We start from the raw sequence: 24,596 nt of genomic DNA, 5'->3' as shown, positions 1-24,596 counted from the left end.
ATACGATTTCTGGCCTGTAGAAGCGTTTTTCGGCGATTCTGAGCTTAATTTGAGATCACAACCTTCAAATGCGATTTCTGGCCTTTAGAAGCGTTTTTCGGCGATTCTAAGCTTAATTTGGGATCACAACTTTCAAATGCGATTTCTGGCTTTTAGAAGCGTTTTTCGGCGATTCTGAGCTTAATTTGGGATCACAACTTTAAAAGGCGATTTCTGGCCATTAGAAGCGTTTTTCGGCGATTCTGAGCTTAATTTGGGATCACAACTTTAAAATAGGATTTCTGGCCTTCAGAAGCGTTTTTCGGCGATTCTGAGCTTAATTTAGGTTCACAACTTTTAAATGCGATTTCTGGCCTTTAGAAGCGTTTTTCGGTGATTCTGAGCTTGATTTGGGATCACAACGTTAAAATGCGATTTCTGGCCTTTTTTGGGATCACAACTTTAAAATGCGATTTCTGGCTTTTAGAAGCGTTTTTCGGCGATTCTTAGCTTAATTTGGGATCACAACTTTAAAATGCGTTTTCTGGCCTTTAGAAGCGTTTTTCTGCAATGGGATTAGCTGGTTTAACCCCCAAAATCCCTTCCGTTTTTCCGGCCATGATCTGAATCCTTTTTCTATATTTGAAGTGGACTAAGAGGACAGCTTAAAAAATTATGGAAACATTATTATGTACAAAATTGACAAATAAAAAGTGTGTTAAGTGCTCATAGAGGACATATTAATAAAAACTCAAACAAAAGAAATTTTTTAAAGCAAGTCGCAGGGACAGGTAAAAATGATAAAAAGCGAGTTGCGAGAACTGTTCAAAAGCGTTTCAGGTGAGTTGAGGAGACAGCTCAAAAAAACCCTATGGGAATAATTTGTTTTGAACAACTTTTTTAGGAGCAAAATCATGAATTTACGATTGAAAAAAGTTGGGAGGACAGCCTTAACATGTTTCAAATGAGCTGAGAGGACAGCTGAAAAAAAAAATAAGTTTAAAAGGATTTTTTTACAATGAATCCAGAGGACAGGAAAAAGATATTTAATGATGATGAAATGATGAAAAAAGATATGAGGAGTTGGGACGACTGCCTAAACATGTTTCAATTGAGTTGAGAGGACAGCTGAAAATAAAATAAGCTTAATTTTTTTTACAATGAATCCAGAGGACAGCAAAAAAGATATTTAATGTTGATGAAATAATGAAAAAAGGTATTTAATGATGGAAAAGAGGACTTGATGGAATAGTATCAATGTCCATCAAATTGGTTGATAGGACAGCATGAAATAAAACAAAGTGTACAAGAAAATTAAAAATATTTATGTTTAGTTTTTTTTATTCTTATGGTTGCCATTCATCTTCAACAACAGTAATAGGTAGATTTGATTTCTAACGTATTTATCAATTACACTCAAAGCAACTTAAAAGTATCAAATTTTCATCAACCGAAAATTAAAATTGGATTTAGAATTTTGAATTTCCACATTCATTCATCTCCCCAAATTTAAAATCCACCTGTTGCGGAGCCAGATTCCCGTGGCCAAAAGTAATCTCCAGCGCCAACCAGCTAGCCATGTGAAGTTCCAGCTTCAAACTAATGAACTAACCTTGAACTTCATAGACGAACTGAACTCGCGAAAAGTTAGTTTTTTTTTTCGCGTATCTTCCGTCGTTTGTTTCTGCTGTACCTTCCCATACACATGAGCGCCGCTAATCGCGAGATTCCGAGATTTCCAGCTGGTATTTACTTCAGCAGGTTCTATAGGACGTGGCAGCAGCGTGTGTCCAATTTGAAGACTTTTGGGGGGCCTTCCTGTCCGGTTCTCACCGACTTTGTGTTAGTGTGCTAACTTGAACTGCTTCAACATAATACCGAAACCGAAAAAAAATCGCAACAATGTATCGACGACCGGGTAATCTTGATTTCCTGTATGTTTGGAAGCACGCTTTACCTAGTCTTTTTAGGGGATAGGTTTTTTTTTTTTGACTATTTCTATTCCAGAGGAAAACCTACAGATTGCTAGCAAACTCAAACATTGAGAGAAAAATAAATCTTTGTATTTCACGGATGTCGTTTTAAAATATATTGAGAAACCCCTCCAAAAAAAGAAATAACTTGCTCCGGATTGTTGAATCAACTCGCACACAGTTTTTTTTTGTTTTCAACGAAACGCAAACTTGGCCCCCTTTAATTTACAAATTTAATTTTCTTCATTGCATTGCTTGCTGTTACACGGGGCGTGCGATCTTTTTTCGTTGCGCTCCCCGAATCCATGAATCACATTAACACCTCATTATCGATATATTATACACCAAATAAACAATTATTATTCTCTGCTGGAGCTGGTTCTTTCTGGGAGTTTTTTCCCCAGTTTTCGGCTGACTTCATTCCGGGCACGAAAATATTCGAAACAGCGACGCATTTGTTGTTGGCTGCTGCTTATCGAATTGTTCTGTGACTGTGTATGCCTTTAATTGCAATTTCGAACCATGTTGTGAAATTAACGAGCTCCGGCCGGGGATGTGTGCGATGAAATTAAAAATTTAATTGAAAATAATGACAATAACTTACTTTTTACATTATAAACTTGAGTGATGATCTGGAATTGGGAAAATAGTAGGGGAGAGTGGGGTATCGTGGGCCATGGGGAAACGTGGGCCACTTTTAATATCTCTGATGTGTGTTGAGATAAAAATCTCAAACCAACTTTCATCGTCGTGGCTTTGAGTGAGCATGTATTCCTATATGTTGTTGACTGAAATACGCATCATATGCTTCTTTTATTTATCAAGCTAAAAAAAGTTAGAAAAATTTACTTACATAATTAAAAAAACACCTGCTAATTTCATCGATGGGGAACCTAAAGTGCATAACAAAAATAAGCCCATACGCTTATGATCTTAGTTTTGTCATGATCTTTCACGTGGGAAAGGAATTTTTGATGAAACTTCAATAAGTCACACAAACGCAACCAATTTGCAAATCATAGCTTGTGGGGAATCGTGGGCCACACATCTTTAATCACCTATATTTTTATGTTTATATACACATTCAGAACATAAAAAACGTTTAACCTATCTGCAAAGTTTTCTTATGCCAAATGAAGAGTAATGAAAAATATTTTGTCCATCCTATATAAAAATTTTTGCCAAAACGTTCAAGAGCCAGGTTTTGGAATCCATGCGATCATACACAGCTCTCTTTTTTATTTCATCATCTGAAATTGCTTTTAAATAACGAAATGAATTAGGAAATCACAGTTTTGGGTCAACTCATAAATTTTGCATGTTATTTGATCCATTTGGATTTGGTGGCCCACGATTCCCCTCCATTTTTCAAAATTCAAAAAATTTTGCTTTTTTTCAAACAGTCAGAATTTGGGGAAAATAACTTATTAAAAATTAAAAAAAATACCTTATGATACCTTGAAAACGTAAAAAACAGTACCATTTTTTATTTTCATTTTATCTTTTATAATAAAGAAGTTATGGAACAACGAAAAAAAGTGGCCCATGATTCCCCACTCTCCCATACCATCCGTAAACTATTTCTGCTAGTTTTTTTTTAACTTTCACAACTTTCTATGAAAAAAATTAAGATTATTCTTTGATCCAAGATCTAAATAAATAAGTTTTAAAAAGTAACTCAAAAAGCGTGTCGAAAGAGTACTACGCATTTTTTAATGGCTGGTTGGAAAACAAACGATATGAATAAAAATCAAATCTAGCTCAAATATCTTCCAAGTGGACTGAGAGGACTGCTTGAAGTTGAGTAAGTGAGAAGCATTTTGAAAATTGACCCGGGTGGACATTTCGAGAAACATACAATTACCATTTTTATTATAGACATCTGAAATAGTCTTCAACAGGGTTGAGAGGACAGTTTAAAAATTATAAATACCCTTATTATATATTTAAAAAAAAGTTGAGAAAACTGCTTTAAATATGTATCAAACGAGCTGAGAGAAGAGATTAAAATGAAATAATATGCAAGTATTTCAAAAGTGAGTCGAGAGGACAATGAATATGTTTTCCAAATCGGTTGAGTTGAGGTGACAGATTGTAATAATAACATGGAAAAAGTAGTTTGAAAATGAGAGGGCTGCTAAAAAAGATGAAAAACGAAATTTTATGTCAGGAAGGCAGTTGCTTTCCAGTTTGCCCGGTTTTATCCAGATTTGTCCTGATATTCAATACAAAATTTGGAAAAAGTTCGGCCCGGGCCCGGTGTCCCGAATTTCGTTAAAAAAGCCCGGATTTTGCCCGGATCTATTCACTGTATTTGCCAAATCAAACAAATGAAACACAAATTGTGTTGTAAATTTTTTATGGAAATAATCATGAAAGATTTTTTGGATGCTTAAAATACAATTTAAAATCTCGTGATGAAAAAAAATTTAATTTTTGTTCTTGATTTCTGTTGAGTAGGGTTAGTTGCCCTACTTTGGACCCTTTAAGCGATTAAGTTTTTAAATAATCATGTTTTTCTCATATATGGACGGGAAATTTATATCTTTCAGGAAATTCATTTATAAGTCATGATCTTATCTGATAGTTTCAATAAAAAATTTCAACTTAGGTTTTGCCGTTATTGAGAGATTTGCAACTACTGTTCCTATTTTGGTACTGGACCGGTTCCTTTCATTGGACCTAGAAAAAAAATTCCTATAAAAAGTCTGATTTTTCGAAAATAATTAAACAAATTCATTGAAAATAAGGCTATGATCATTTAGTATCCGGGCAGTTACAAACGATTGTATTTTAAAAACTATTCATTTGATCGAAAAACTTTCTATGAAGGAAATGAAGGTGTTGATATGACATTTAATATAAAAATATAAAAAAAAATATATTTATCAATGATTTCAAGAAATAATCTTACTTTTTCATAAAATCTTTTTTTTTATCTTTGCACAGGTGCCGAGAAAGACATGTTTTTTTTCATCTGCCAAAATCAAGCAAGTGAAAAAATAAAAATTAATTGAAGAACTTGAAACTGAACTTGAAGAACTGTTGAAATGAAAAAAATTGCTATAAATTGCAACACATCAAGTTTAACCAGGGATTTTCAAAAACGCGTACCGATCGAGCAGCGAGGGCAATCCTACAAGAAATGGATCCACGATGGATTAAAAGGAGTCTCCCATGATGTCCATTTTACGCACAGGGTTAGTGACTCAGGAAGTTGGATGAAAATTTTTGGAAAGCAGTTTTTTTTTCATTCAAGGATAAGTACACATTCTTTTCTTTCAACTAAGACGGATTTAACGTAATGCATTTGATTTGCTTTTTCTTGTTAGTAGTGAATATTTAGTTTTCTTTTCATTCATCCCATTTTCTACCTTTTTTCGTTAACAAACCTAACTGATTCCTTTGAATTGATTTTCGGTATCAAATATTCACGCTTCCATGAGAAGTTCAATATCTTTCAAACGATTAAAGTTCAGACCTGTTTTATTCACGATTTTCTATATTTTGACGAATTTTCCGATCAAATAACTAGAGCATTACTAAAGTTATTCATTTTTGTACAAAAATATGACAATCTAATTTGACATTATATTTTGACATCTATACATACTATACAAATTTTTCATCGAATACGTACAAACTCTAGTAAAACTTAAATTTTCATAGTGACAGGAAAAACCCAAAACCATTTAAATTTTGAGATAAAATTAATAGAATTTGCGAAAAGACTAAGTATTTGTCATACTTCCATACTGGTTAACAAGTTTTGGGAAACAGATGTAAGATATTTTAGGGCCTTACGTTGAATTTATTTTTTCATCTTTACTTTATATTCAAAAACCAGTGTAAAAAACCAACAAGCTTAGAATTCATCATTATTTGAAAATAATGATCAATAAGGCCTCATCCTTTTGATTTCTGATAAAATTTTGATATGTAGTTATCTAAAAAAAACTCATCTGAATTGAACAGTTTTAAAACCAAATAACAGGAGCTTAGGAGAATAACACTGATTACATAACACTAGTCAAAAGTGTTTCCTAGTCATATCCTTTTTACCCAATCCAAACAAAAATTGATTTGCTAGGATGCAGAGGTAACCTCGGTCCTAAAGCATGAAATATTATTCTTTCAATCCCTTTCTCTATTTTCCTTCTATCCATTGACTACTAGGACGTGGCCGGCGCCGTTATTGATGTATAAAGAGAGAGCATCAGTTTTGTTCATTGTGGATGTGCTGTCAATCCCAGATACCATTCATTTGACCTCTGGACAAAATTGATGGCCTCGGTCAATCACGGAGTAGCAACCATTGGCGATGTGGAATTAGTTCTACTGAGCCACGCCTGCGATCATGGAATTTGAAATGCGTTTGCTTAATATCGATAAAAATGTATTTAAAGTTTCACGAAACTTATAAAAAACTACTGATTGAGATTATATTGCATGTTGCATTTCACGTTCAATGATTTAAGGTGGATGTGAGTAGTCAATTAAGCTAAGCTAAGCTAAGCTAAATCTTTTTTTTATCTTTGCACACTTGTGTCAGTCATGTATTGATCTATTATTTTTACCACAGAAGTAAAACCTTTGCAAAATCATGATATTTTACACAAACTCACCTGGAAAAAGCAATTGGAATCTGGTTGGAACTTTTTCATTAGTAGGCAGCTCGAAAAATTTGATCTCTTAAATCCGGTTTTAACATAAATTTCTTCGTCCATCAGGACAAATCTGTCACATTTTGTAAAAACCGGATGCACATGTTGCAATCTAGAAACTGTTCACTTTAGTTATTTACTAGGTGTCTACTAGTCGGAAAAAACTTTTTGACTGACGGAAATGGATTAATTGCATTATTTAAGGGGTCTGCATTCAGTTATTCCCAATAACCATAGACTTTTTACCATATTTAAGATCAAGGGTTCCATTCCGATGCTTGATTTGAACTTCGTGTGGATTCTAGAGTGGCTCATTATTCTTCTTTACCATTCGGTCCAAAAAAGAATCAGAAAAAAATCAACAGTTTATGAGTTTTCAAGTCGAAAATGAAGAGTTTTCGAGGCGCAAAATGCGCAAATTTGTGCAAAATTATTTTTACCGTGTCTTTTTGCATCGTTTATAACTCAAACACACATTAACTTAAAAATCTGGCAAAAATAGGCAAGATAGTCCTTTTCATAACCAACACAACGCTGCTAAAGTTTTGCATATCTGAGCTCTAATAACGTAGCTATCACCGAAACAAAGTGCCCGGATACTAAATGATCATAGCCTTATAATCTCCAATAAATTATTATCATACAGCTTTTTAACATTGAAAAAAAAATCTGTTATGAATATCACAAACTTGTTTATTCCCCGTCAACTCTATCAGCAGAACAATAGCTGAAACTTGTTTGTGTTTACTTATTTGTAGTTTTTTTTAAAGCTGGTAAGAAATGTTAGAAATATTCAATATTGGTTCTGAATTATGCCTCAATTTGAAATTCGCACCATTGTTGATTTGTTGGTATTGATACAAAGTATTGGTGATGTCAGGTCTAAACATGGAACATCAAGGTCGAAAGTTTCCTATATTTGGACCCTTTCCAAATTTCCAAATTTTCCTTCAAACTTTTGCTTGGACAGTAAAAAATCGTGATTTTTCCATAAACACTCCAATTTCTTCATACGCGCCCCACTAATTGAGCTGTCTGATTTACCACTGATGAGAAGGTACATTTTTAAAATCGTTGAAAAATTTATCAGAAAGACTTTGAATGGCAAAAAGTGGTATAGTAGGATTCAGGAAGAATAAGGGTTCATTGTGTGCATAGGAATATCATTATTCTATGCCAGCAACATGTATTATTTACAATTATCGGCATTTTAGGACTAAAGCTCTCACCCTAGTTCTTGAATTTTGACCAAATTCGCCCGGATTTTTAGTCGACAATTAAAAATCAAATGCCTGAATTTTGCCAGGTTTTTATATAAAATTGCCCGAGTTTCTCCGGCCCGGATAGGTGTTTAAAAAAATTCTAGCAACCTTAAGCTAAGGTATATGAAATGCAGGGCCGTAGCAAGAACCCCCTCATGGGGGGTTTTGGTTACTTACATGATGTTTGAACTTTTTTTATATTTGCACACTATTTTCAGTTGTGTAATGATCTTTTATATTACCAAAGAAACAAAATCTTTACTTGACTTCACCTGCAAAAACCAATTTTTATCTGTTTGGAACTTTTTCACGAGCAGATATCTCGAAGAATTTGACCTCTTGAATTCTGTTTTTCTACAAAAATATCTGTGTTTATCAGAACACATCTGTCACATTGCTTCCAAACCATTGTACAGATCGCGATCCAAGGAACTGCCCAATGATAGTTATTTTCTGGTTTTCTGCTAGTCGAGCACACCTTTTGCATCCTAGAAACGATTTTTTTTTAAACAAACACACAAACACATCAAGATCTCAATGAAACTTGATGTTTCCTCGAAGAGATTCCTTTTTTCCTAACTCTAAGCGTACATCTTTCGAGGATATGATGGCTAGCATTTTACAAATTCTAAAACCACCAACCTATGGAAAGTGTACTATGTATGCCGTGACCGGGATTCGATCTCATGCCCGCTGGCTTAGAAGACTTGAAGGCTATCCTCTACGCCTTGGGCTGCATGCTGCATGCATAGTTTAAGAGGATGCATTCAACCATAAGCCTTCTAGGCACAATTTTCCCGTTTGTGTGGATAACGTGCCGGTTTTAAGCCTAACCTTTTTCTGATTTTTCAATCATAAGCCTTCAACCATATTTAAGATCAAGGGTTCCACTCCGATGCTTGGTTTGAACTTCGTGAGCCTTCCAAAGGGTTCCCTTATGCTTCTTAACAATTTGGACCGAAAAAATTCCGCAAAAAACAACAGTTCCTGAGTTTTCAAATCGACAATCAAGGATTTTCGAGTTGATTGCAAAAATTATTTTAACCATATCCTTTTGCATCGTAAATATCTCAAATAATCGTATATATAAACATCTGAAAAAATGCTGGCAAGGTAGTCCTTTTCATAACAAACACAACGCTACCAAAATTGTGCACATCCAAACTCTAGTAATGTATCTAATGAAATACCCGGATTCTAAATGATCATTTATAATCCTTTATTAACACACCAAGAACCACGAAGAAATTTAGGCCAAGAAAAACGTCGAATTTTAACATTCTATATCTCAGAAACTACTGGTCCAAGTTCTATAAATCAAGTTTTTTTCAGTTGCCAAAAATGTTGGGTTCAATTTTGTAGAATAAAGTTTCATTATTGAATCTATAACTTTCTAGTTATACTTATAAGTGTAGCACACTCGCGGCGAGCGAAAAAATGAGATATCTCGTATTTGGTCCACAATGTGTTAAGAAATTAAACTATAGAAACACCGAGCTGAATTCTGAACCTGGCCTTAGTTTTTTAGATTTTGGCATCAGTTCTAAGTCAAGTTTGTTACTGTTCAATAACCTTACTCAATCATCAACATTTGATTGAGAATTTAAAATGTTAAGTGTAAAGTAAAATACCTCGCATGCATTTCCTAGACCCTCAGGGGCTAACCTCCAAAACCCCCTCCGTTCCTAGGGCCATAATATTTATATTAATGGAACAAATGTGTAGCAAAATAACTCGAGTGAACAGCTTAAAAATTATGATATGAAAATTAGGAAAATAATTTTTTTTTTAATTGAAAGGGAATTAGGAGAACGGCTGGCTGATACATGTTTCAAATAGATTGAGAGGACAGATTGTGTGTAAGTGACTAGATGAGTCGTGAGTTCAGCTTTAAATAACTGGATGAAAATATTATTCAAAAGGATATCTCGGAAATGTCGGAAATACTGCTTTGATGATGATTTTAAGAACAGTTTGTAGAAATAAATCAAAATATAAAAATGAAATAACTATCAATAAATCAAATAGAAAAGCAGAGTGATTGGTCGTTTTTCGATAAGCTTTTTATTGGTTCAAAATTGAAAAAAGTTAGTAAAGGTATTTAACGAAACCAAATATTTTTTAAATTACAGGCTTCATATTTTTTCCCTAACATCCTCAAGATCTATATTTGCTTAGAGAGATGTTCAAAAGTTTCATATAGGCTGAATACAATTTAAATACTATCCAATTACTTCAAGTGCATTATATCTAGAAACAAAATTAGACCGACTCTTGTTAGGCTGACATTTTCAACTTTTTTCGAGAACCCTGAAGTGGGAATTAATAAAGTTCCAAGTGTTTTATTTAAAAACCGATGAATTTTTCGCAAGAGCAAAAAGTAAACTATGAAAGACTGAAATCTTAATACCATTTGTGTTCCAGATATAAATTTCGATCTTAAATAACCAGATGTAGCAATTTTGTTCAATGGAGATTGTATGCAATTTTAGTTAGCTATTGTTCTTCTTTTTTACCTTCAAGGGATTAATAACAAGAGAGCGTTAAAATCCCAGACAAAACAAAAAAACAATCTTTTTTCACCAACATCACCAAAACTCTTAAGCATCCTGAAAAAATGTACAAATTCTGAAAAATTTCCATCAATTAGAACCCGAGTTTTTAATGAGTATTTGGACTTTAAATAATGGAATATTCAAGTTCGTAAATCAACATTAACAACTTAAAGTACGAATTATATCAGTTGTTATCTCAAATCTTGATATTTATCCCGATTTGCCTATCTTCAAGCAGATTTCAAATCTGGACACAGTATCGGGTACCTATTAAAAATTAAAAACCAAAATAAAATTCATAACATATTATCCGAAATCAGAAGCATGATGCAGAAACTATAAAAATTAAGCTATCTGTTAGAATATATCAGAAAAGCAAAGTTGAAAAAAAGAGCGCTCCTAATTTCAAATTCAAACAAAATCTAAAAAAATGAAACAGATTGCGAAATTTACTTTTTAGTGACACTCAGATCTCCAAACACAATTTTGTTGAAAAGTTTCGTCTAGATTTTCTAAAGAAGAACAAATTTTAGTTAGATCTGGAATCGTGCCATTGCGAGATAACTCTCTTGGAGTGATGACAATGATACCTGTAAGTCTGTAACTGTAAAAGAACGATTTTCGACATACATAATCTGTAAATTATGAAAATGTATATGGGACAGCAAATAGCGACAGTGAATCTAAGACAAGTAATTTTAGCTTTTTCGTAAGCAATAATATTCAAACCATTTGGTTTCAATTCTATCTCGTTTCAAATCGAAAAGATCACCCTATAGATTTATAATCAATATTCAAAACATCATCCATTTTAATCAAGATGCACGATCCCAGCTCATCTGACGTTGTCGTCGTCATTAGCGTCGAGGGTTCGTTGCGCGTCGTCGTCTATACATCGCCATCGCCATCGTCTATCAGTTGTTGTCGGTTGACACTCAATATTTACGATTGACTGTGGTCAGGTCCATAGTGCGTTGTTTGCTGCCGCCGCCGGCTCCGCTTAGAATTTTTACTACACAAAATGCAGACTGCGTAAAAATGCGACGCGTCTCTTCATCTCGTCTCTCTTGTCGATTTCCCCTTGCTTGGATTTGCATGCAATTTCGGTTTTTTTTTCGTTGCGTCTGTCTGTGCATTCACTTTTCTTATGCAGTTCCGTTGAGCAATCCCAACCAGACTCCGTAAGGTCCTACACATATGGAGATGTTTACACAACAACACAACGCAAAACAACATGTACCTCCTTTACTCCCCAACCTTATCTACTGATGCCTCCGATTGTGTTTGGGGACCCAGTATCGTCGTCGTCACTGGAATATATGCAATTGCATAGTATTTTTTCAAGACTTTTTTTTTTTTTTGGTCTTGAGAGAGTCGACAAGGAAAGGGGGGATGAATTGCCATTCCACACAAAAAAAACCAATACGGTGGATTTGGTTTCACTTGCAGCAGTCATTGGATTCGAGTCGACGACGACGACGGAAACCCTTTCGGGAGGTGGCAAATAACTACTATTTCCAGATGAGCATGACGAGTATTTGCTTGGAGGGGGTCCTTGCATTCGGTCTGTGCCCTTTCGGTTTGGCGCAGTGTGAAACTGTGCAAGTGCAGCTATGCAGTTTCCCCCTCTGGCTGAAGATACCCATAAAAAAGAACATAAAATTCTTCTACCAATAAAAGCTTGTTTACTAGGGAAGTACTTACCGGAGGGGATAGTAAAAATACATTCATGGAAATTAAAACTAAACGAGCGAAGAGCGCATCTTCTTGCCTATCGTAATAATACAAGCCCGGCACATAAACGAGCTTTCGAATATAAATTCTGTAGGAAATGCATATCTAGCTCGCAGATATGCTTAAAACGAAAACTTTAATGCTGTTGTCGATAGAGAAAAAAGGAGATACGTGCCTTATTAAACTTCTTGGGTCCCTTAACTGTTAAAAATATAATATCCGAAATTCAAAAATAAAGTACCCCATAAATTTAATGATAAGCCATAGTTTCGTATCATTTAATAAAGCAGCAAAAACTTAAAATTAACTAATGGAAAAAATCAAACAATTACAGTACTTTTTTTAAAAAAATTTTTCTCTAAAATGAAGATTAGTTGCCTCATTTTTTCTTCAAAACATTGACTTTTGGCTGAAAACTTGCACTTGTCTAAGATATGGAGCTACCGATACTTTTAATGACTTTTAACTATCTTCCTCGATCGGCGCAGTATTAACTGAGTATACAATTGTGAATCCAACTATCAACACAAGTAAACATTTTCGTATTCATTTGAGAGCAGTTGTAGCTAAGAGTTGTTTAACTAAACAACCATACAAATAAAACGAGTTTATGATCGTTTTTTTTATTGGTTAAAAAATCTATGAGGTATAAGTTCTTATAACTAATATAAAGTTTTTTGTGGAATTTTGAAGCTTTCGGTTTATTCTTCACCGATACCCAACATGAAGTTCGAATTTTCTGCGGAAACTCTTTTACATCGCTTCATTCTTCTGCTTCTGGTAGTACAAGTTACAAGTTAGCATTCGAAAAGTTTTATTATTATCGACATCAATACAGGGTATCGAGAAAGAATCAATGGCTTGAAGCTTATAAAATCTAGATGCCTTCACCTTTAGATCAATTTCATCGCTTATAATTCGAATTTAGGAAAGTCAGGTGAGTCGAACGATCAAAGGGACGATTTTCAATAGAACATCCGATTTTTGGTTTTTCTTCGATCGTTTCTTAAACGTCCGTCAAAACTAGCGGGTATTCCACCAAATATGCTATAAGATGATGAAATAACACTTCATCGTCGAAAAAACATTATAATTTCGACATTTTTACGAGTTATTTCCTACTATTTTTTCGGAAAGAAATTCTACGTCATATGACATATACGCAAACTTTTTGTATATTATTTTTATTGAATATTTTAAAGCTTTACATTTCGTGCTTTGTTAATACAAAGCTTCGCGAAAATATTGATACACTTTAACCAGTAAAGTACATGTATCCTGTATATATAGGGTTAAAAAAAAATAGTAAATTATTCTCTTCAATCTCAGGCATTTCAGTCAGTGGTCAATCAAACTTAAAGCTGATAAGACGAGTTTTTCTTCCAACAACCCAAAGAACTAGAAACTTATTGTTTTGGCTAGGTGTTTTTTTTTGTTTTTCAAAAAGTGAACACATTTTTGAGTGATTGCGATATTTTCACGTTTTTGGCACAGAAATATCAACAATGGACGATTTTCAGTATCTCGCCTATGTGTCAGTTGCATTTTATGGCAGCCCCTTTTATTTTGTCCCCTCTTTAGAAAAACGAATTAACCCTAACATTTACGGTCTTTGACTTTTAATTAGCACTCCCCAAGGAAGTAACATTAGACACGTGTTTTTAATGATATATTCTTTTTTGATAATCCTATGACCAAATTGAATAAAACAGGGTGGCCAGCGAACCGGGAAAACCGGGAAAACCGGGAATCGAAAATGGGACCGGGAAAACAAGGAAATAACCGGGAATTTCAAATCAAAACCGGGAAAATATTTATGGGTCATTTTTTTCTAACTAAACCTTCGTTAAATAAACCTCCACATGCCAAGAGAAAATGTAGGCAAAAGCCTTTTTTTTTGGAAAATCAATATGTTTATAGATCAGCGTTTATCTAGCTTTTAGTGTTCTGAAGCGTTCAAGTTTCAAATTTATATTACGATTTTATATACGATTTTATTTATTATTATTATATTATTTATATATTACGTATTTTTGACATTTAAAAATTTAAAATTTTTGACAAGCGTCAAATGTGCGAAGAACTTATCCATCATATGTTTGAAAAAGTTGTTTTTCACAATTAATTTCAATTTTTAATTTTCAGAGACGAATTAACTGAAAATGTTAAAAGTCTCTCTAATTAAATAAAAAAAAAAAATTTAATCTTCGAGAGCTGGGAATTCATAATATAATGCGGGGAAAATGCTATAACACAAAAAAAATGGGTGGTCATCATATTACACGGTTCATTAATAAAATGCCAAAAAGGTAGAACGAGATGCTAAATGTTTGTGTGATTCTATTATAAATTTTGCACTTTTACTGGTAATCGCATTCTTTATTGATTAAAAAATGTAAAAAAAATATACAGATCGTACAAATGTATGAGCTACGAATCACATTAAGAAATTATCACAATAAAAAAGTGAATTAAGCAAGTTCAAGCCTTAGAATAATTTTCAAAATGTGTTGGATTCAGAATTTAGATATACATATATGCCACGTCCAAAGTCTAGCACCAGAACTCAGGCTCTTAAAAAAATTTAAAAATGGATAATGGAACCCTCACTCAGTATTCAAGATGAAAATAAAAATAAAACTTAGGTATAAGGAATACAATTTAGCGGATTCTGTTCTCAAAATGGCAGAGAAAATAAATTTATAGAGTAACAATCAGGATCAATCAGTTAAAGTTGTTAAGTTTTGATTTACAGATCCGTAATTCACCCGAAATTCATCATTAATGATTATATTTCAAATTTCAGAATTCAGAAACCAGCGCTTAATAGTCAAATTCTGTGTGCGATAAAGTAGTTTTCGTTGGTATATCATAGTTTTAGTTCATTTGAAAAAGTGTTGACAAAATTATCAAAAAAAAACAGAGTTTTGCAGCAGATGTAGATTATAATATGAAGAATTAATTGGTAACTGCACTTAACTAAAAATTGACGAATTTGGCACCTCATCCCTCTGATTCTAAGGGCCACAATTATTTTCTTAATCCTTTAAATTCAAACCTTCTTAAAATATTTTCTGCAGAAATCCCTACAAACATCGACGTTATCTGAATAACCTTACGTCAACCATTTAAAAAAGTCTTATTTTGGTTTAAATATAACGCTGATGATCATATTCATGGATTTCCAAACTGCGAAGATCATAAAATCTCGATCGAAAAAACCGGGAATTTGAAAATGGAAACATGCTGGCCACCCTGAATTAAAATTGTGTTATGGCTGTAGCAATTATGATAATTGCATTTCAGAGCTGTCTTCAAAGGCTGTCACAAAATTTCTATTCGATGGGCTAATTTTTGAATAAGGAAACCTCTTCAAAGAAGTTTCAACATACATAAGGCTGATCAAAACTACTTTTTTTCAATGAAATTTTCAGCAACCTGTTTTTCTTTCCACGAGATTAAAACTACATAGAAAAAGTCATTTTTAAAAATAAAATTCAAAAGGAAAAATAAGCATGATATTTTTTTTTGATTGACAAGCCATGTAACTTGCACAATGAAATTAATTTTTTTTTCTCATTTTTTTTGTTGAAATTGTGTTGCTATAAGGCTCAAACAATTTGATAGACACTTTTATTCAGTTCTTAATCACTTAGTTTTTGTACTAGGCTTAGGAATAGTTTTTTGTAAAGTTGTGATCAAAATATGTGTTTTCTAATGACAATAAGATTGACTTTGAATCCGGAACTATTTATCATCATATAACGATGAGCGCTTTGAACTGAAGATGTGTGTTTTTGTTAAGATGGTTTTGTCAATACTATTTTTTTTAAATTATATGCGTTAAATGGTTTCTAAATTTATTATTAATGTTCATTCATCATCGCTAAACTTGTGGCAATCCAGGATATGTTTTTAACATACTGATCTAAAATAAAAAATAGTTAAATCGTCAACTCGATATGCCACTGGATTTTACGGTTATACTTAAAACTTTTTTTTTTAAATTTATGTTGGGGAAGGTTGCTAGAAATGTTCAGGGAATCAAAAATCGTTATCTTCCGATAGAATTAGCCGATCAAAACACCCGAGAGAGAGATTTTCATCCGCAAGCAAACTATTTCAATTTTGCTCTTGATAAGTTGTGCATTTCGATTCAAATTTATCTTCTCTTTTAATGTTAAGGATATGGTTTACCTTATGGGCAAGAAAAATTTTCTCACAATTTTGCATGAAGCTAAGGGCTCGGAGAGTCAGAATCGACGCAAATAGCTGGAAAAAGCAGTCTCTGTGCGTTCGTTCTCTTGCTCGATTCCAGTTTTGTCGGAGAATATTCTCAGAACTAGAAAAAAAATTAATTCGAGCGAGTCATCGTGATCGTCATTGGTAACGGATGAGATGTCTTCGCGTTTTCGAGAAGGTGCATAAAAGTTTAATTTTGATTGAAGTTCTTTTGAGTCTATACGCTGCGCAACGATATCGTTTACAAATGAAACCATTGCAAATTAGCGGCGTTCTTTTAGTGTTTGTATGAGCATGCAGCGCGCTTTATATGATGGAAGTGGAAATGATGTCCAACCTAATTTACGAAGGGCATATAGTAGAAATTGCTTTTGTACTGATTCTATTCTTTCTTCGTGTGAATTTGAATATGGGGACCAAAAAACGCTGCAATATTCCAGTAAAGACCTTACATAGGCAATATATAGTGTTTTTATTGTATATGGGTCTTAAATTAAGCAAAAGCGCTTAATAAAGCCCAGCATGTTATTTGCTCTATTGATGATAGTATTGTAATGGTCTGTGAAAGTAAGTTTAGAGTCTAAGATAATTCCTAAATCCCTGACTCGTTCACATTTTTCTACATTCTGATCTCCGGAACTCCTCGGAAACTCTTCGGAACTCCTGAAGTGACTTGAATAGGGAGTGATTTCTTTCCATTGAAATTTATTATTTGTTGGCGATTCGTTAGGTATGATTCAAGCCAATTCAGGAGTTTAGATTTTATTCCATTTTTTTGTAATTTGAAAAGAAGCATTGGTATTGGGTCCAAGGGGTTGGAATTTGTCGGAAAATACAAATTTGTTGAAGAATTTCAGTTTGAGTCGGAAATCTTGTCAGAATCTAGTCTGACTCGTCAGAAATTGATTTTGGATCAGAAAGTCTGTCAGAATCATTTCTGAATTTGTCTGTATATTGTCAGAAAACTTGCTTGGAATATTGTAAGAAATTAAGTCAGAAGAAATCTTGTCAGAGATCGAGTCTGTATACAGATCGTCAGTTTTCAAGCCTGTGTCAGAAACAACGTGTCAGCTTAAGAACTTGTTTGAAGGTACAAGTCTGAATTCGTCAAAATTTTGAAACGTTTTTGTAAATAAAGAGTTTTGTCCGGTAATGTCAAATTGAAGTAAATAAATTAAAAAATGGATTAAGCAGTAGATGAAGTTTTTTTAACGCCGTTGAATCTCGGTCAAAATCGTTCTGCTTCTATACTTTAGAGGTTTATATTTATTAGTTTTGTGAAATTCTTTTCAAACAAAATAAAAAATAAATAAAAACATTTTTCCCATACATCAAATTATTTTAATATCAAACTTCTTTGAAGATTCAAAGCAGTTTTAGGTTTCCAATTAAAATTTCGAACCAACCGCTAGACAACACAAAATTGTATAAAATAGTTTGTCACACTCCGCTGCACCTCGCTAATCAAACACTAATTAATTGTAGGCCTTTCGGTTATTTGTTGAATCTTTCCAAATCAGTAGATTATTCAGAAGTTGAACCTCGCTCCTAATTGGTTTTTGTTTTGATCTTACAGCCTTAAGGGGGAAAAACAGAAACAGGTGTTTTATTTTATTTTTGACTACTACGAAGGTATGACTAATGGCGCTTGTTAGATCGGAAGAAACTCCCCACCCCACACACGGGAAGAAATATTTTCTATTCGCATTTTTAATGTGTTCAACTTAATGAATGAAGATCGGGAGTCCAAGCAGTTCCACTCCGTTTAAGATGGTCTATTAGAGCTTCCGGTAATGATCCACGTCACCGAATTTATCGCCTTAGATTGATAAATCTCCTTCTCAGTGCTAATAAAGTGTTGTGCGAAGTTCAAAATTACACATGGAACCTATAGACTAGGTAACTGCTGCTGGACCCAACCAGAAGATTAAGATCTTTAATGTGTTGCTCCGGCTCCGCTCTTCGATCTTCTTAGAGCAGTAGTTGTGGGAGGGAAAACGGGGTGTTGATCAACCCCCCGCGGTTTGTTTACCTAGGCCAAGTGTGGTTGCCTATGATACACATGCGCAAAAATCTGCGATCTTTAATGAGTATTTGGCTGCGTGTGTGCGTATTGGTATAACTAGAGAAGCAGAATCACAGCACAGATGTTTTGGTCGTTGATTTGATTAACAGCCAGCTGCCTTCTAGCTAGCTAGCTAGAAGAATCGCCACTAGCCAGGTGAAGAAACTTTTGTCCTTCAAAATTTGCCAAGCACGACGACGACGACGACGGCATGGACGCATAGGTTTGGATTGATGATGGTGATCTGTGTAATGAAACTAGTTTAGCCACCAGTTCCAGATATTATTGATTCAATTGTGGTTAAGAAGTGTGGAGATTGGTCAAAAAAAGAAGAAATTTTTAAATATATTTTATTACTAGCTGACTGCTTTGCTACCCTTTCCAAAGAAAAATTTAAGTTTGTTAAAATTATTTTAAGTCGATTAAACTAAATTAACACCCCCCCCCCCCCCCTCCCCCGATTTTGGGATTCGGAGGGGTTTGATAGTATTATAAAAACCATTCCCTGTCTTAAAAACGGTCTACATACCAAGTTCCATGTTGATCGGTTCAGTAGTTTCCGGAAATTGTTCGAATTGTGTCATATTTTTATTAATTTTGTATGGAAGCCCTCCTCCCTACTCCCTTTATTTTAAAGGGGTTTGAAAGTATTATAAAACCATTGCTGGTGTTGAAAACGGCCTCACACCGAATTTCACGTTGATCTGTTTAGTAGTTTCCCGAAATTGTTAGGATTGTGTCATATTTTTATGAATATTGTATGAGAGCCCTCCTCCCTTCCCCCCTTTTATTTAGAGGGCGTTTAAAATTTTAAAGAAACCATTATCGGTCTTAAAAACTTATCAAATTTCATGTTGATCGGTTCAATAGTTTTCGGAATTGTGTCACATTTTTATTAACTTTATATGAAAGAGCCACCACCCCCAGCCCCCCCCCCCCCCCTCTAATTTCAAAGTAGTATAGAAACCATTTCCGGTCTTCAAAACGGCTGCACACCAAATTTCGCGTTGATCGGTTTAGTAGTTTCCGGAAATTGTTCGAATTGTGTCATATTTTTATAAATTTTGTATGGGAGACCTCTTCCCCCTTTATTTGGAGGGGGTTTAAAGTATTATAGAATTGTGTCACACTTTTATTGACTTTGTATGAGAGCTCCCCTCCCTTTAATTTAAAGAGGTTTGAAACTATTACAGAAACTATTCCCGGTCTTCAAACCAATTTTCATGTTGATCGGTTCAGTAGTTTCAGGAAATTGATCGGAAAAGTGTAATATTTTTATTTATTTTGTATGGGAGCCCCCGCTCGATTAAGTCGGAGCAGTTTGAAAGTATTTTAGAAACCATCTTCGACCCCAAAAACTCTTACAAACAAAATTTCAAAGTAATCGGCTCAATAGTTTTCGAGTCTCTATCAGACAGACAAACGTTCATTTTTGTATATATAAATAGATGAAATATCAAGTAATTAAAAGTCACAATAAACTTCAGAAGTGTTCAAAGTTTACATTTTGCTGAATAAAAGTCTGTTATGTGACTATCTCACACAGGTAGTCGACGTGCTTTTCAATGAATTTCTAGTGAAATTTTTGATTTCATTTCCAGAAGTCTTAGGGACGAATACTTCCTGTAGAGTTAAAATTCCTTTAAAAAATGAAAAAAAAATCCAGAAGTCTCTAACTTTTCTTGCTCCTCATGGAGCTCCCTAAGGAAGACAGTTAGGTTCACTTCAGGTCAATCTATTTGTCAATCTTTTTAAACCATGTTTTGAGGACAAAATTATGCCTTTTATTATTGTTGTTGAAAAATCCATCTTACCAATCCTTTATTTTGTCTCGTTACAGGCCGCCATCCTACAGCAAACGGCCGAGTACATCTACGCCCTGGAGCAAGAGAAGACCCGGCTGCTGTCCCAAAATTGCCAACTGAAGCGGCTGCTGGACCAGCAGGAACACAGCGGGGATCTGCAGCAGGCCTCCAGCACCCAGACGACCCAGATCATACCGGGAAGTACGGTCCTGGCGACGACAATTACCAACAGCCAACAGGTGGCCACCGTAGCCAAGAAGCGTAAGATCGATACGATCATGTCAGTCCCAGCAGTTTCGGACTCTTCGGACGAAGGACTCGGTTCGATGTCCCCGGAACCCGTTAGCTTGATGCAGGTGGTCAACAGTGCGAACGGCCAAACGATCGTTACGACAACGAGTAGCGTCAACGGAAGGCCTGGTCCCGCCACGATCAATGTTTCCGCCAAGGATTTCCTCGATTTGAAACACCAGCTGGACATCGAAAGACGACAGAAGGCGGTCTACGAGGAGCGATTGAAAGCGTTAGAGCGGCAAATCTACCCAGCACGAGTGATCTACCCAGATCAACCCGATTCAGCGATGGTTGATTCAAGTGAACCGCTCGAAGAAATCACCGTATCTGCTATTCAGAAACCCGCTACCAAGGTTATCCGGGAGGTTGAAAGTGTTCAATTGATTGCGCTCGATACTGCTGGCAAGAAACCTCAGCTCGTCGTTTGCACACCAACAACCGAGGTGATCGAGGAGACGATCATTCAACCATCGGCCATCGTGAGCAAGTCCGCGATAATCCCAATTCCGATCAAGGAGGAAAAGCCTTTCGTTAAACGATCCCGGTCGCGATCGCCAACGATCGAAACCACTACAACCACTACGGTTGTAACGCTGCCGCCGAAAAAGAATCGCTATCCAACAATCCTGGAGGCGGCTATCAAAGCCGAGCCGAAGGTCGAAGTCGAACGCATAGATTCCCCCTCGTCGATTGTGGTCAGCGATGATCATCTAACTCGGCTAACCAGCAACAATTTAGTGGTAACATCCCAGCGGCAGCAGCATACCGATGCTTCCCGGATCAACACCTGCCGACATAATCTGGAAACCATCGTTGAAGCCATCCGACATCTGGAAGGAGATGCGTTCGATTCCGTTACCCCTGTCCACCAGCAGCAGCAACTGGCAATTGTCCGACCGGCGGTTCAAGAGGTTCCCTTGGCCCTGACCACCAGCAGTAAGCAACAACAGCAACAGAAAGAACGCGATCATCGCCAAAGTCAACTGGAACCGTTCCTGAAGTTCCGAACAACAGGTTCTTCGAGCGCATCATCCTCTACCTCCAACCCTTCCTCGAGCAGCAACCCCACATCCGGCGTAGTAAGTGCGAGTGGCAGCAGCAGCAGTAGTTCGTCGTCAACCTTGGTATCACTTTCGATCACCCCGGCATCAGCGATCGCTGGAAGCGGCAGTCCTAGCCACCACGCGTCGACGATCACTTTAAACACCCCGCAGCAACAGCAGCATCACACCACTAACAGCAGCAGCAGCAGCAGCAACATTGTAACGTCACAGATCCTTCAGCAGCAGCAATGCCGACCAGGTGTGATCGTCGTTAAGCAAAACTCATGATCAGTTTCCGCAACTAACAGCAACAATAACCTATCGTCATCGTCAACGTCGTCACTCGGTCAACAACAACAACAACAGGCACCAGTAGTGGGATCGATTGTCATCAACAGTGGTCTCGGAGCCGGTAGTAAACCGGTCAAGATCGGCAACGTGGTCCTGACCGGAACCGGCGATTTCGACGGGACCCCGAACGTGATCATCAAGTACCATCATCCTCAACCTCAGGTGGCGGCGTCGGCGGAAGAAAAACCACCTCAGCCCGTCCTCGGTTCCAGATAAGACCGGGACGCTACTGACTGGTGGTGATAGGGAGGCATTAGGCATTAGTAGTAGCAGATCGCGATTGCGATCGCGAATGACCGACCGACGATTATTATTTTTTGTTAAGTTGTTTCTTTGTATAGGTGTGTAGTAGATTGACTTTATCGGCCCTCCCTCTCGTTTAATCAGTCGCTTCCACCGGGACCACCTTGGCCCGCTTGAACAGGTTCCCGATATAGAAGACAGAAAAAGTATCGTATTTTGAACCAACCCCACCACCCAGAACAAAACCCCGGACATCCTCCAGAAGACCTTCGCAAAAACAAGTGATTTTATAGCAATCTTTATATTATTATTTTTTCTATCTTCATATATCAAAAACAACAATTAACACATAGAAACACAGGCTCCACGTGGGACATTTATAGTTTTATCTTTATCGCATAGAATAGTGGCTAAGTTCAAACAGACGACTCTTATTTTTTGTTTTCGTTTTGGAAAACACTCGAGAGAACGTTTCCTCAAGTATAACAACAACAGAAAGAAAAACTAAGTAAGTAAGGAAAAAAAAACCCCAACTAAACTGAACAAAAGCCGGGACAGAATTGATAGTTTTAATATCAAGTTTATTAGACCTGTTACCTCCTGTTTTTTTGCTAAGATTTTTTTTACAAATTTAATTTTTAGTTTTTCTGTTAAAGAAGAAACAGATAGATTGATAAAAAAAAAACAAAATTCACAGATTCCGGTATTGTCAAACATGAGTACACCATTAATAAGACAAGAAAAAAACCTGATCATTATTCACAAGAACATCTATCTAACAATAGTTACTGTTAGGAAGAAAAAGGAACACGATAAAGTGCGTGAGAATTTGTAACCCTCGTTTCACCGCAGCGCAATAGTTAAGAAAAAAAATGTAATGTTAGACGAGCAAAGTCGGCTTCTTATAAGAACTCAAAATAGGAAAAACGAAACCAATAACATCATCTGACTGGAACAGCTAGAAGAAAAAAAAACATTAGTATTGCAATTTTTCATTTATATTCAGACGGAAGAATACCAATCAAAAAGGATTATTTTCGGAAGATTTAAGAAAAGTTTTCATATCAGAACATTTCGAGAAGAACGAAACTTAACTTTCAACGCTTAACTGTTGCTTGTTAACACAATTGGCTCTCTACTCCATATCTGAACTCTTAAATCCTGAGACGAATTTCAATTTAATGATCCTTGATTTTTGATTCTTGATTCTTGATTCTTGATTCTTGATTCTTGAATCTTGAATCTTGAATCTTGATTCTTGATTCTTGATTCTTGATTCTTGATTCTTGATTCTTGATTCTTTATTATTGATGCTTAATTTCTGAATATCAATTATCGATGTTTTATTCTTGATTCATGATTCTCGATTCTTGATTCTTGATTCTTGATACTTGATTCTTGATTCTTGATTCTTGATTCTTGATTCTTGATTTTTGATTCTTGATTCTTGATTCTTGATTCTTGATTCTTGATTCTTGATTCTTGATTCTTGATTCTTGATTCTTGATTCTTGATTCTTGATTCTTGATTCTTGATTCTTGATTCTTGATTCTTGATTCTTGATTCTTGATTCTTGATTCTTGATTCTTGATTCTTGATTCTTGATTCTTGATTCTTGATTCTTGATTCTTGATTCTTGATTCTTGATTCTTGATTCTTGATTCTTGATTCTTGATTCTTGATTCTTGATTCTTGATTCTTGATTCTTGATTCTTGATTCTTGATTCTTGATTCTTGATTCTTGATTCTTGATTCTTGATTCTTGATTCTTGATTCTTGATTCTTGATTCTTGATTCTTGATTCTTGATTCTTGATTCTTGATTCTTGATTCTTGATTCTTGATTCTTGATTCTTGATTCTTGATTCTTGATTCTTGATTCTTGATTCTTGATTCTTGATTCTTGATTCTTGATTCTTGATTCTTGATTCTTGATTCTTGATTCTTGATTCTTGATTCTTGATTCTTGATTCTTGATTCTTGATACTTGATTCTTGATTCTTGATTCTGGATTCTTGATTCTTGATTCTTGATTCTTGATTCTTGATTCTTGATTCTTGATTCTTGATTCTTGATTCTTGATTCTTGATTCTTGATTCTTGATTCTTGATTCTTGATTCTTGATTCTTGATTCTTGATTCTTGATTCTTGATTCTTGATTCTTGATTCTTGATTCTTGATTCTTGATTCTTGATTCTTGATTCTTGATTCTTGATTCTTGATTCTTGATTCTTGATTCTTGATTCTTGATTCTTGATTCTTGATTCTTGATTCTTGATTCTTGATTCTTGATTCTTGATTCTTGATTCTTGATTCTTGATTCTTGATTCTTGATTCTTGATTCTTGATTCTTGATAGTTGATTCTTGATTCTTGATTCTTGATTCT

At 35.2% G+C, this 24,596-nt stretch overlaps 2 protein-coding genes across 2 annotated transcripts in view; both read left to right on the top strand.

Moving 5' to 3' along the window:
* LOC129750180 (uncharacterized) overlaps positions 1-24,596 on the top strand; it is a 250,958-nt gene that overhangs the window by 200,380 nt on the left and 25,982 nt on the right. The gene's annotated exons all lie outside the window — the stretch shown is intronic.
* Positions 4,924-23,542, top strand: LOC129750178 (uncharacterized). The gene is made up of 2 exons (XM_055745430.1): positions 4,924-5,152; positions 20,315-23,542. Exons 1-2 carry the CDS (start codon positions 5,003-5,005, stop codon positions 21,902-21,904), a joined length of 1,740 nt encoding a protein of 579 aa, XP_055601405.1. The 5' UTR covers positions 4,924-5,002; the 3' UTR covers positions 21,905-23,542.

This window comes from Uranotaenia lowii, chromosome 2, assembly GCF_029784155.1.
Source record: "Uranotaenia lowii strain MFRU-FL chromosome 2, ASM2978415v1, whole genome shotgun sequence".
NCBI lineage: Eukaryota > Metazoa > Arthropoda > Insecta > Diptera > Culicidae > Uranotaenia > Uranotaenia lowii.
The sequence above is the reverse complement of the archived record's forward strand: the minus strand, read 5'-3'. Positions and strand labels throughout refer to the sequence as shown.